This window comes from Lynx rufus, unplaced genomic scaffold, assembly GCF_022079265.1.
Source record: "Lynx rufus isolate CCGP_SWC_20201006 ecotype Redwood Valley unplaced genomic scaffold, mLynRuf1.p SCAF_3, whole genome shotgun sequence".
Taxonomy (NCBI): domain Eukaryota; kingdom Metazoa; phylum Chordata; class Mammalia; order Carnivora; family Felidae; genus Lynx; species Lynx rufus.
Genome location: NW_025814845.1, coordinates 117,317,993 through 117,332,700, shown reverse-complemented (window position 1 = coordinate 117,332,700; position 14,708 = coordinate 117,317,993). Strand labels below are relative to the sequence as shown.

At 41.1% G+C, this 14,708-nt stretch overlaps 1 protein-coding gene across 1 annotated transcript in view; it reads left to right on the top strand.

The window, feature by feature from the left end:
* The window catches only part of RNF150 (ring finger protein 150), a 254,841-nt gene that overhangs the window by 208,663 nt on the left and 31,470 nt on the right, over positions 1-14,708 (top strand). The window contains exon 6 of the mRNA XM_047091945.1: positions 3,262-3,472. Within this exon, the coding sequence (XP_046947901.1) occupies positions 3,262-3,472 (211 nt within the window). The remainder of the gene's footprint in view (positions 1-3,261; positions 3,473-14,708) is intronic.

Below are 14,708 nucleotides of genomic sequence, written 5' to 3'. Positions count from 1 at the left end.
CTGACACCGCCCCCTCCCCCATACAATTGGTTTTGCTTATAAGCGTTTTTATATAGTGTAGGGGAGAGAAAAAAGATACTTTCCCTTCTACCCGTCTAGGTTCTCTAGCAGGGGCCCTATAAATGAGACCGGTAAAAGATAGACAAGAGAAAAACAACCAGACGTTTATTAACATGTGCACTGCACAAGCACATGGGAGCACTTAGGGATGAGTAACTCAAAGGGGTGGGCAGAACTTGGACATACAGAGCATCTTCACAAAAGAACAAATTTTAACAGAAGTGACCAAAGGACCTTGAGTTTCTCGGGCAGCAAATTCTGGGAAAGTACATATATGAGGGAAACTAATGGCAGAGAAGGGCATATTAGTAAGGTGTGTTATTACAGATCCATTTTGATGTCAACTCCCAGTCTCTGGTGATCAGAATGTTCTTCTCTTCCTGGTACAGGGACGCGGGCCACCTTTACAAAATGTCCTACTTTTGGGCAGATGGGAGGAGGGCAGAGAACATTTCTTTACCTGCTTCTTCTCAACTGTCTTCAGCGCAAAATAATCCTTATGCCAACAGCACATTTTGGGGTGGCATATTCTGGTATTCTTGAATAATATACCGTACCTTCACAAGGAACTTGACAGTTTTAAAGCATTTTCTCAAATCCTCCCTTAACTGATCTAGGACAGATAGTAACATTCCCAGCTTTTCATGGTAGTAAACTGAGACACTGATAAAATGTTCAAATCGACATTTACTGAGCACCTTGTAATTATTAGACACTATATGAGGGCTTGGAAATTAAGATCAACGTAATGTAGTTGTTTCACTTTAAAAAGCTCGTGTCTCACTTTTATGTGGACTCTAAAAAACTAAACTCCTAGAAACAAAGAACAGACTGGTAGTTGCCAGAGGTTGGGGGTTGGGGGGGGGGTGAAATGGGTAAAGGTGGTCAAATTATAAAGCAATCCTGGGGATGTAACATACAGCATGGTGACTGTAGTTAACAATCCTGTTTTGTCTATTTGAAAGTTACCAAGAGAGTAGATCTTAAAAGTTCTCATCACACACGAAAAAAACCTTGCAACTCTATGAGGTAATGGATGTTGGCTAAACTTAGGTGTTAATCATTTCGCAGTCTATATGTATATCAAATCATTCTGTCATACACCTAAACTGATGGAATGTTACATATCAGTTATATTTGAATGAAGCTGGGGGGAGAAAGCTTGTGAACTAGTAGAGTAAGACAGAGACAAGCACAGTTACAAATAAACCACAACACAGGGAGAAATACCTACAAAGTATTACAGTATCCAACATGCTACCTGGGAGGCAACAGTACTTAGAAAAGGTGATGGTTGGCCTGGGAATTGAAGGATGCTTACGAGTTCACCACAGTCAGGTTGAGACCTTGGGATGGGGAAGGCAATGGGGGTGATTGGGACTGATCAGAGAAACAGCATAAGCTATAGCACTGAGATAGGGAATATATGGTATTCTGTGTTTCCGAAGGCTAAGGTGAGGCCAGAAGAGCTGGCTGCCATGAGGCTGTAGAGAGCCTGTTTTGCCCTATTCAGGAGCTTATAATTTATTCTCTAAGAGAAAAGAGGGATCAGGGCACCCCTGAGGGTGGCTCAGTTGGTTACGCGTTTGAATCTTGACCTCAGCTCAGGTCTATACCTCAGAGTTCAAGCCCCGTGTCGGGCTCAGTGCTGGTTATGAAGCCTACTTAAAAAAAGAAGAAGAAGAATCAGACCTGTGTTTTGTTTTGTTTTAAAGACTGCTGTGTTGAGAAAGTAGAGAATGGAATATACCAGGGAAGAAACTGTAATGGAAGAAAAGGTAATGGGGAGAGAAAATTCCTAATATAGCTTATGTCGCTGTCTCTAAATTTCAAAAATATGGTGGGTTGGTCATTCAGTGCACTGACTTTTATAACTTGAGTTCCAGTGAATTGGCTCACTTCTAACAGACGGAGAGGTGAAATAAAGAGAGAATACAGAGAAAGAGGGAATGAGCTGAATTTGAGATTTTTGTGAGATTGGAAATTTCCAACTGGCTATTGGAAACACAGGTGTGGAGCTTGAGAGACTGGCTTAAGAGTAGAAAATCAGGACAAGAGTCCCCTGCTTTGGATTGCTTGCTTTGTGCTCCCAGTGAGTCCAGGAATTATGGATTTTCCCTTTGATCTTTGAACACAGTGTAGTCATTATGATGTTAATTCAGTCAATGCCAATCCAGAATTTTCCTCACCTAATCCCTCCCATCCTGATCTGTATCCATTGAGATATGTCAAGCAAAAATTCTTAGTATTTCTTAAGACCAGATCTCTGCAACACCATCTTTTTAAAATAATTTTTATGAGTTTGGGTAGAGGCATAACAACTGAAAATCATTTTAAAAGCTGTTTTTGGAGGAGATATAAATATATTCAATATCATTTCAAACAGCAGAACTAAGACCAAAGAGAAAAACCTACAAAGAGAAAGATTTTGCCCAAAGATAGCATAGTCTAACAAAGGCTGGCTAACACAGGTTGTCTTGCAAAGTAGAGAGCTCCCCATTTCTGTGTTGTTCAGGTGGGGGCTGTCAGACATCTGGGGATGAGGGGCCTGGAGGGACACAAGTCTTGCAATGATTGGATAATCAAATTAAATGATTTCACCCTAGTTTTATGATTCTAAAATTTTAATTAAGATTTGACCAACATATGATCGATTTGCACATTAAGTAAATAGGGCATTTTTTACAGCTGGTTTTGGCTTATGTTTAACCACCATCATAACAAAAATACCCTGTGCTTTTGTGTGTATCTCTAATAAACAATTCACCATGAGTCAGATTCTGTGCCCCTCCCTACTCTCCTGTCATCAGTGCATTTACGAACAATGTGTGGGTCTTTGGGGGTAATTATCAGCAGTCAGCTACTTTCTATATGAGGAGTAAACAGTATATACAAGGAAAGGTAATCATCATAAATAAATATTATGTCCCCCCCAAGTATTATATTAATATATGAATATTGTTTCTTCTGGAATTGAAACGCTATATCTAGATCTAAACAGAAACTTTGGAAAGGAAATTTTGGAAGATGTTTTCATGTTAATTGCAGAAACTATAGTAGAATATACTTTTTTTAAGTGATTCAGGAGGAAAACAGTAAAGAACTCGGTTTTCCACTGAAACAAAATATTTAGGCTGTAAACATTTCATCTCTAACTGGATGACAAACACTAAGGAGAGATCCTTTTCTCCTCGTTATCAGCCCAATGCTGACTGCATGGACGACTTGCCCACTGACTTCGAGGGATCTCTGGGAGGCCCACCCACCAACCAGATCACGGGCGCAAGCGACACGACTGTAAACGAAAGTTCAGTCACTTTGGACCCTGCTGTCCGGACGGTGGGAGCCTTGCAGGTGGTCCCGGATACCGATCCTACCCCGCAGGAAGGAGAAGTCATCTTCACTACTAACAGTAAGTCCTGCTCCGTTCCAAAGTGCTGTAGTCCACAGAGCTGTTGCCACGAGGGAATTACAAAAAGACACTTTTCCTCAAGAGGGAAAAAAAAACAAAAACGAGTATAATATTGCCAGGCTGAACAGTCATACCTGATAGGCCTTTAGAAGCCCAGTGCTTTCCAAAGCCAACATGGCTGACAGCAGACCTGGCTGGGCATCTGGCCTTGCCCAAACACGGACACCTCTGCACACAGGAAAGCATTGCCTGTCCTAGCCCCGTGGTACCTGAAGTGGGCAGGGAGGTGGCTCTGGTCTCTGAGAGTGATGAAAAAAGCAGCTACAGGGGATGCTTAGCAAGACAGCATAGGGCACAACCCTGCTCACTCTGCGTGTGTGTGTGTGTGTGTGTGTGTGTGTGTGTGTGTGTGTGTGAGAGAGAGAGAGAGAGAGAGAGAGAGAGAGCTCGCGAGAGAGAGAGCCCTCCTGAGTGGCCATATGAGCTGCATGCAGGAGACTGCCCTCTCCTGTTTTGCAGGTGTCAGATGTAAATGCCATTTCCTTTAGATGGCTGCTTTTAAAGTACAACCTAATCCCCCAAACACTGTGGCATATTAAACTATCTTTGGGATTCCTTCCCTGTCTTCTGCATATACTCTAACTACTGTTCTATTTGATGGTAGTCATAAAATTATTAAAAAGCTGTGTTAGCATCAAGATCGAAGCTAAAACCTAAAGTATCTGCTCTTCAGTCTGACACAGCAGAGATAAAAGCTTCAGGAGTTCTAAGAAAATCAGCATGCTACAAATTAATGTCGGTTCAAGGTTTAAAGGGTGGGTGGATATTGAGATTTTAAAATAAGGTGTATTATCTCTCTTGGTAGAAGTAACCTATTTGCTGTAGGAAAATTGGAAATGGAGAAAAGTAGATTAAAGCCTTTTGGGATATTTCCTTTTAAGTTGGTCTCTTTTTTTTTTTTTTTTTACATATTTGTGATATTTGTAGAATTTATAAAATCATTCATGCTGAAATGTAAAGAGATGCATTTTCTGATGAAGAAATTAATTTAGACCTTGTTGAAAGATTGAAACATGAAAATAATAAAAAAGAATGAAAAAATCGCTCAGTACCCCACCTAGAAATAATCACTCTTAACATTTTGGTGTATTTCCTGATAGCCTTTTATGATACAGTTGAGACAGTACCATAAGGGTTGAATGTTGAGCATTGTAACTGTGGAACTCCCAGAGGACCTCAGCAGGAAGTAATTTCAAGAGGAACTTGGTGGCAAATATCTGTCCATGCACAGTGTATTACTTTGCTGTGGATAAGAATTTTAAGTTTGAAAACCTGACCTTAGAGGCATAATGACCTTAATATTGAAACAATGATCATTGAACACTACAAGTCCTTCAAGACAAATTTCCAATCCCTTTGTTTTGAAGGTCTAGGGAAGTGCTGTCCCATATTAATACAATGTAAGTCACATGTAATTTCAAGCGTTCTATAGTCACGGTAGAAAAATAGGTTAAGTTCATTTTAGTCATGTATTTTATTGAACCCAATGTACTCAATATTTTGCAGTCTTTCTTTTGTATTAACTCCTCAAAGTCCGGTGTGTGTTTTACATTTACGGTGCATCTCGGTTTGAACCAGCCACATTTCAAGTGCTTAGGAGCCACATGTGGCTAATGGTTACTAGACTGAAGAGCACAGATCTAGAATACTAGTCATTTAGGGATAGAAGAACCTTAAAAATAATTTAAGCTTTACCGTGATAAACGTCTCATTTTTAATTGTGGCCCAGAAGAGTAAGTGACTGATGTGGGTCAAACAGTAAGTTCCCTTTTCAGAGTACAAGACTGGCCCATAATTTTTCCATTTACATCTTGGATTACCATCGGACATTTCGCTGTTCATTGTCTAGGTGAACTATATTGGAAGGCCAGATAAAATTTTGCTAGCAGTCAAAAACATTGAAGACATGAGCTTTTCTCGAGCCCATAAGAAGAACCAAATCAAGGGGTGCCTGGGTGGCTCAGTTGGTTAAGCATCTGACTCTTGATTTCGGCTCAGGTCTTGATCTCATGGTCATGTGATTGAACCCTGCATCGGGCTCCACATTGAGGGTGGAGCTTGCTTGGAATTCTCTCCTTCCCTCTCTCTCTGCTCCCTCCCTGCTCTCGCTCTCTCTCTCTCTAAACAAACAAACAAACATTTTTTAAAAAAGAACCACCAAATCAAAAATGGATCATTTTCCTTTCCATAAAATATTATTTCATTTTCAAGAAAAAAAGCGTCATCTGTGAGATTCCTTGTTTTTAAAAGTGGATACATACTTCATACATCTCCATAAAGCCCAGATGACAAATGAGAAGGCATGGTTTGTGGGCTAAAATACATCCAAAAATGAAATACAGAATTATGGTCTGTACCCACATAATTAATAATCCCTAAACTGTTTTTGCCTAAAATAGGCTCAGAGTGTTTAGGTCATACCAGGCATTTAGTAGAAGTGTAGAAGCAGGGAGCGCCTCCTATTCCCAACAGAAGGAAAAATGCCAGGTCATTTCAAAGCAAGATACTGGTAAATATGAGGGGAAACGAGGCCTGAGGCCACATTTGTGGTCGGAAGACTTAATGGTATAGGTGAATACGGCTAGAGATCTCAGTCTCACAGTACAAACACTGAGTTTATTCTCAAAATAGTTTTGCTGGGCCATTTATTTCTGACTAGTTTTCTTTAGTGGGATTTAACAGCATATTCCAAACAGAGTCATTCTGATTAAGTATTAATTGTTTTATATCATTAACCAGCTGTAGATTCCTTAAGGAGCAAACCCTGTGCTGTATACAAGTCTGGAAATTTCCTAGTGCCCTAACTCAAATAAATAATCCATAGATGAACAAACACAAATGTCTGAATAAATGGGTGAAAAGATTCAAGTTCTCATCAACCCTGTTGTAACCAACCCTAATGCTGCCTAAAAATAACATGGATGGAGAATTAAGTGTAGTTGCAAATCACAAATAAATAATCCAGTGGAGGTTGGACCTAACTTTTCTTCACATCATCCTTTCCCACCTCAGATCTCTACAGACCCAGAAAATTACTAGAAGATGAGGAAATAACAGTAGGTAACAAATACGTCACACCACCTGTGCACCAGGCACCCTTTTTAGCCCTTTATATATACAACAACCCTACGAGGTAAATATTATTTTTATTGTCATTTTACTGATGCAGAAGTGGAGGCACAGAGAGATAAAAGTAACCGACCCAGGGTCCTAACTAGTGGAAGGTGGAGGTGGAATTCAAAGGAGTCTCTAGTTCCAGACCCCCATGCTTAGCTACGCTATGGTCAGAGTGTGAACAAAGGGAGAAAATAAACACAGTCACTCGCACCCTTCTCATTTATTTATTCCTTTTCTCCATCTTGCTGAATCTATGAAAGGCCAAAAATGTGTGTGTTCTTACGTGATCTTCATCCCTACCTCTTTTCTTCCTTTCTGGCAAATGGTGTGTGGTTCATCAAAGGCACGTCAAAGTCATGTCAGCACTCAAGGCGGGGAAAGCATAGAACAGATTGCCTTTAGAGTGAAGAGGGAAAAATCTGGCATTAAAGGATCATCTCCAGTTCTCAGGAAAGGCAAAAAAGAGAAGCATTTACACAGCAAAGGAAACCCAGACTCTCTACAAGTCTGACATTTGGGAGGAAGATGTTCCCATGTGCATTATCTTGAATGTTTCTGACATTCTGCCTTTTAGAACCTCAAATGGCAGTCCCAAATCACAGCGTTTCTCCTGCACCTTAGTGCAAGGGGTCACTTTCTGAATGCTCTGATGTCACTCACCAGTCTTTGCACCCAAAACAGACGTTGCCTTCTGACTCCCCAGGTTGCAAGTTTGGGGATTTGCTTCAGCAAGGAAAAAAAGTTCCTGAGGATCAAAGGAAAACAAAGCTAAACAAACAGCAATGTGTGTTTGCAGACCCCAGAGAGGAGCGAGACAAAGACACAAAAGGAGAAGATTCTGTTACTCCTCTGCAGAAACATTCAGGACCACTTGACATCTTCTTAGGAGGGTCTGAAACCTTCCCTTAATTTTTAGAGAAACTGTCCATTTCCCTTCTCAAATCACAACACGACGCAAGCCCTCTAGGACTCTAGGTCATTACCCACTTTGCTACTCCTCCTACCTCCAACTAGAAAAAGTCAGCATTCAGCCCCTGGGGTGAAGAGTGGAGGGTGGGAGGGGTGAGGGAGCTGGGACCTAGAAAGAGACATGAAAATGGACAAAATCAAGACATCCCAAAGCTGCTCCTGTACCTTGTGAGCACATGCCAGAATATGTTTGGCCAGGAGACCTGGTCTTCCGACTTTATAGAAGGAAGCATGAGTTATTATGTACCCGGCTAGTTGAAATGAACTGCGGTATGGGATTCCTCTGGGAAACTTGCTTTGCTAACTTTCTATCAACTCAGATCCTTGGGGTAAACAGATGTATCTAATGTATTCAGCAAACATGATTTGTGATGTGTTAAAAATGCATCTTTATTTTTGCTTCACTTCCATTTCATATAATATTCTCCTACCTTGGATGAAAACTCCAGCAGGCCTAGGAATTTTCTGCTCACTTTTAGGTCACTGACACTTCTAAAAGTCCCTTCAGGTCCCAGATACAGACAAATTTTTGTGCAGGGCCCTTTTCCTGGTAATTGCCATGACTCAGGGCAGGAGGACCTCTTGCTTACTCTTAAGGCTTCCCGCAGCCCCTATGCATCCAGCAGTCTGTTTGCAGCCTCAGTCTGCGGAAGTGCCCTTACCCCCCAGGCCTTTTCGGTTAGGTCCCCAGTCCTGCTCTTTCTCCCACGGGGTCATCTCTAGGACACTCACACATCACCTGCCCTGGCAGTCCTCTCCAGACCAGCAGCTGTGTCTGACCTCTGACCTCATGCAAGCCATCCGCCTCCTCTATCTACACTCCAAGCAGGAAAGAGACCCGAGTCCATAGTCTTCTTTAGGTTTTCATAGGCTTAAGCCAGTTCTCTTTGAGTCCCACCTACAAGAACATATTTCAGAATCCCCTGCGTGGTTCCCTTACAGTAACCCCTCACTGGGCTTGGTTGTGGGAGGTAGCCCTTCCCCACCCCTTTTGCAAGAGGAGTGGCATTAAACATGACAATACTCTCTCCTCAGACAGTCTCTTTACAGGTTATCTACCTTCCTCTCCTTCTCTCTCCTCTTTATTATCTCAAAGTGGGTGATGGGGTCAAGAATCATAGAACAGGTTCAGCAATCCCTATCAAAATAACACCAGCATTCTTCACAGAGATAGAACAAACAATCCTGAAATTTGTATGGAACCAGAAAAGACCCCTAATAACCAAAGCAATCTTGAAAAAGAAAACCAAAGCTGGAAGCATCACAATCCCAGACTTCAAGCTGTATTACAAAGCTGTCATCATCAAGACAGTATGGTACCGGCACAAAAACAGACATAGAGAACCCAGATCGATGGAACAGAATAGAGAACCCAGAAATGGACCCACAAACGTATGGCCAACTAATCTTTGACAAAGCAGGAAAGAATATCCAATGGAATAAAGGCAGTCTCTTCAGCAAATGGTGCTGGAAAAACTGGACAGCGACATGCAGAAAAATGAACCTGGACCACTTTCTTACACCATACACAAAAATAAACTCAAAATGGATGAAAGACCTAAATGTAAGACAGGAAGCCATCAAAATCCTAGAGGAGAAAGCAGGAAAAACCCTCTTTGATTTTGGCCTCAACAACTTCTTACTCAACACGTCTCCAGAGGCAAGGGAAACAAAAGCAAAAATGAACTATTGGGACCTCATCAAGCTTCTGCACAGAGGAGACAATCAGCAAAACTAAAAGGCAACCAACAGAATGGGAGAAGATATTTGCAAATGACATATCAGATAAAGGGTTAGTATCCAAAATCTGTAAAGAACTTACCAAACTCAACACCCAAAAATAAATAATCCAGTGAAGAAATGTGCAAAAGACACGAATAGATACTTCTCCAAAGAAGACATCCAGATGGCCAACTGACACATGAAAAAACACTCAATATCATTCATCATCAGGGAAATACAAATCAAAACCACAATGAGATACCACCTTACACCTGTCACAATGGCTAACATTAGCAACTCAGGCAACAACAGATGTTGGCGAGGATGCAGAGAAAGAGGATCTCTTTTGCACTGCTGGTGGGAATGCAAATGATGCAACCACTCTGGAAAACAGTATGGAGGTTCCTCAAAAAATTAAAAATAGAACTACCCTATGACCCAGCAATTGCACTACTAGGTATTTATCCAAGGGATACAGGTGTGCTCTTTCAAAGGGGCATATGCACCCCAGTGTTTATAGCAATGGTATTGACAATAGCCAAAGTATGGAAAGAACCCAAATGTCCATCAACGAATGAATGGATAAAGAAGACGTGGTGTATATATACAATGGAGTATTACTCAGCAATCAAAAAGAATGAAATCTTGCCATTTGCAACTACATGGATGGAATTGGAAGGTATTATACTAAGCAAAATTAGTCAGAGAAAGACAAATATCATATGATTTCACTCATATGAGGGATTTAAGATACAAAACAGATGAACATAAGGGAAGGGAAGCAAAAATAATATAAAAACAGGGAGGGAGACAAAAGATAAGAGACTCTTAAATATAGTGAACAAACAGAGGGTTGCTAGAGGGATTATGGGAAGGGGGATGGGATAAATGGGTAAGGGGCATTAAGGAATCTACTCTTGAAATCATTTTTGCACTATATGCTAACTAACTTGGATATAAATTTAAAAATTAATTAATAAAAAGAATCATAGAACAGGTTCCCCTTCATATCCATTGTACATCCAGTGGTAGGTGGGGAGCAAAGGGGTGGGTAGAGGTGGGAGAGGGATTTCTCCCATCTTTGCTGTCCACACCTCTTCAGTAGAAGCAGGCAGGAAGAATCCCATGACAGTACAAATGAATTAGTTCCCAAACCTCCTAATGATCTTCACTGGAGAACCACATTCTTAGCTCAAAGAGTACCAACCTATGGTCTCTTTTGAAAGAACCTAGACACTTTCTCTTTCTCTCTCTCTCTCTCTCTCTCTCTCTCTCTCTCAAAAACAATGAATGAACATTAAGGGTTTGTTGTGTTGTTTTGTTTTTAAAGGGGCGCCTGGGTGGCTCAGTCGGTTAAGCATCCAACTTTGGCTCAGGTCATGATCTTCCAGTTTGTGGGTTCAAGCCTTGTGTTAGATTCTGTGCTGACAGCTCAGAGCCTGGAGCCTGCTTCAGATTTTGTGTCTCCCTCTCCCTCTGTCCCTCCCCTGCTTGCTCTCTCTCTCTCCCCACCCCTCAAAAAAAATGAATAAACATTAAAAAAAATTTTCTAAAAGACAGAACCTAGAGACAGGTCAGCCTTTTTTGGGAAAAAAGTATGCTCATACTCTTCAAAATGCATTCATGAGACAAAAGTAATTTGCTAAAGCCCAGCTGAAACTGCAGTCTGGGGTGGGGGCGGGGGGAAGAAGCCATTTGTAGAAAAAAAGCCATTAACAGCTACCACTGCAATCACCAGGAGCTCTCTAGGGACACATACTCCATCCTAATTATGGAAAAGAAAACTTCCAAAAAGTTCATTCAGACACTTGTGTAGAGTCTCTGGAATGATTAGCTTTCTCTGATTTGAGGAACTCAGGATCAACCTCTCTGAGGGTTCTTCATTCCTCAAGCTATATTCTGTTAATATTAGGCCAGAAGTGAAATTCATTCATTTTTTAAAGTTCTTTGTCTACTATTTAGGGAGTAGTTGATGAAGCACTCAGGACATCTGTATTCAGAAGTTTTAAATGCCCCTAGCCTTGCTCTGACCACAGTGTGAATGTGAAAACAAGACAGAATGTACATTCAAGACTTTTCCAGGGAACCCAATTTTGAACCTCTGAGTCAAGACAACTGAGAGTAAAAGGGAAGGTTGGCATGAGCACCACATTTCTGTTTCAAATGTGCAACTACGCTCTGCTATATTTGCAAAGCAGCAATTTCCAGGTTTTATGTGACGGCAAAATATACTGGTGCATCCAGAAATAAACACATCTAGCTAAAGTATTCCAGGGTTTATGAGAGAGGACAAGAGTGAGTAGCCACGTCTGCTTTTTTGACTTGCATCAAAGCCTGGAATGGCAAAGAAGCTACCCTAGACTATGGATAAATATGCTGGCTGGAATCAGCAATGAAAATGATCTCCCTTGGTGCCCATAAGATTCACATTAGCCCTGGAAAGATGACTGCTTTGATTTATGAGTATATTCCATTGTGGCAGACAGCAGAATCAGCCAACCGTTTAAGAGTTTAGACCCACTGTCATCTCTCCTTCAGGAAATAGTTAAGCCACAGTGGACTACTTCTATACAGAATAAAGCATTTGTAGATTACAACACTTGTTCCCCGCAGTCATCGCCATGTCTCATCATGTGCCAGGTCTCTGGAGCAACATCACCCCCTTGTTTCTGAATCGTTCAGCTCACCAGCTCAACAACAGCTTCAGCAGAGAGACAGCTGTTCTGAAGAGGAAAGATCTTTGTGATAAGCACAAGCCTTGATCACCAAGTGACCCAGATGGCAACTGTCCAGTCCACAAGCCACCAGATTTTCCGCGATAACATTTCTCCTTGATTAAAAGCATTCACCAATCCAAGAAAGCCCACTCAGGGCCAGGCTCCCAGGGTTTTTCTGTCTTGTGCATCTGGTGCCTCTGACAGGGAGTATGGAGGACCTGTAGGTTTACAAACGGCCTGTGAGAGAATTAATCCACTGAGACCACAGATATATTGCCCCTTGGAGTACTCAGCCTAGGCATGACACACACCGTCCACTCAGAAGAAACTTGTCTTCTGGAAATGAAGTAACTCAGCCAGCAGACCAAATCCATCCATTTCTGGGAGATTGCCTCAGATGCTCTAAGTTACTCATTGAGAACACCACTTCCAGTTTGATTAATTTCCCCCAATGCTGTCCGGCTTTGGGGAAGTGTTGCAGCTTAATAGCTGTTCCAAGAGTGTGCTGGGGAAAGGGCTGTTGAGCAGACCTGCATTTTGCCAGACACTGTCACACTGAACGTGGATCTCAGCAAGAGGTGGCAGCCGATGGCAGGAAACACAATTGATAGGTCAGCACTTTTTCAATATTTGAGTACCATGAAGGGCAAATAAAAGAACATTTCTCTTTGCATTTCAATTCTAAAGCATATCATGAGGAAATTCCATTATTCAGAGATTAAGAAAGCAGGAACAGCTGAAAATGCCTTTTGGATGACATAAGAATTGGCTCTGAAAGTTGAGAGTCTCAGAGTTCTGTAAATCAAAATATTTCAGAAATGAAATTCAGTGGTTCAGGGGGAAAATCAGTAATTACCAGGACATTACTGGAGCTATGCGAGGTAGGATGATATATGGGAAACACCACTAGCTTGAGGCAGGAAATTTGGGCATTAGTCCTGATTTGGCCTCCAATTAGCTGTGTCACCTTGGGCAAGTCACTTAGTCTCTCAGCACTTTCATTGACAATTGAGGAAACGTACTTGTACTAGCAGATGATTGCTAGGATCCTTTCCGGTTCCATAACTCTATGATTAAAGTTATACCCCCTCCTGCTACCCTTCCAAGTCTCACTAAGAAAAGCTCAGTCAAGATCTTGCTTTCTTACTTACAAGCTCTTCTTGCTACCCTACTCCTTCCAGCACCACTGTGTCCCCCTAGCTCTCTCCCCTCTGCCATATTTCCTGAGACTGTAGAGGGTCTTATGAAATGCGACATCTCCCCATCTTGGAATCAGATGAGCGTTTGGGAAGATGGTGAGTGTAGACGGCTGGAAAAACACTGCCAGAGCCCAGGTGCCCCCAGGAACCTTCTACACAGTGCACCCTGGACTCAGAACGTGACAATTGTCTGCTCACAGAAGCTCTTAAGCACTACTCACCTGGTTGTTTAACAGCTTTTTGTGGTGATTTTTAAAATGATAGTTATGATGGCATGTCATGTAAACCAAAATATTATGTGAAGCTCTTCATTCTGCTTCGATATTGATGCTAGGCAATGAGAAGCAATACTTCGAAAAACACATTGTGTTTCTTCAATTGATAGATGTAGGTATGAAGTCTATATTTATGTATTTATGTGTATATGAATACACAGTTTGGTGTTTAATTCCAATCACTGTATGTATGATTTTTAAATAATTATAATGCCTTTTATTTTTACAGTAGATACCACATGCATCATTTTCTCAGGTAGTAAAAAAAAAAACAAAAACAAAAACCTGTGACATCTTTTAGAAGTGGTATCATTTCCACTTAACAAACAAGTGAACGTGCTGAGACACAAGTACCACATTCAGAGTTGTTGGTTCCAAATCAAGAAAGAAAATCTCCCTCAATGGACCCCCATTCCAGGATACACTACGCTGTGTGACTCCTTTCATGTATCCATCATGTAATTTTAAAGGAAATAACTGATGATCGCCTAAGAATAGCTCCATTTTATCTAAATATTTTAAAATTTGACTCTATTTTATTTGTTATTAAAATATTTAGGTGCCAGATATTTTTATTAAGTGTAATTGGTTAACAGGCTGAATGCTAAAAATTAGATTTACTTCTTTATTACTATGAAATTATGAGGCAGAAAAATGTTTTGCAAAGAACCCTTAATTTAATAATTGATGTTATTCTGTTATTAAAGTAATAGGAGTAAGAAATCATAATATCCTCTTTCAAGGAGTTGAGGCCTTGAAAAGAAAAGAACTCCTTGAATTCAGTGATTGGCCTTCTTCCTAAGGTCTCAAAGCATAATTCACCCACAGTATCCTGTTCTGCCTTCATAACATTCTTGTGCAGCAGAGGCAAGCAGTAATAGCTATCCCAAAAGGAAGAATTTAAATAGAGGAGCTAAATCGAGTCCCTGCCCTGGCCAAATTGTCTTTCTAATACTGAACCACAGAATTAACACTGGTTCATTGCAGAGAAATGCCAGGAAAGCGCCCTTGTTCCAAACTAATAGTACATAGTTAAAAATCTAGTTAAAACATGCCCATAGGAAGTGGTTGAAAACTCAAGGGCATCAGGACTCGTCTTCTTGGTAAAGGAACCATCTGGAGTCAACCCAGGATTTCTGGCTACACATGGAAGATTGAACCCACAGGTTTATCTCTG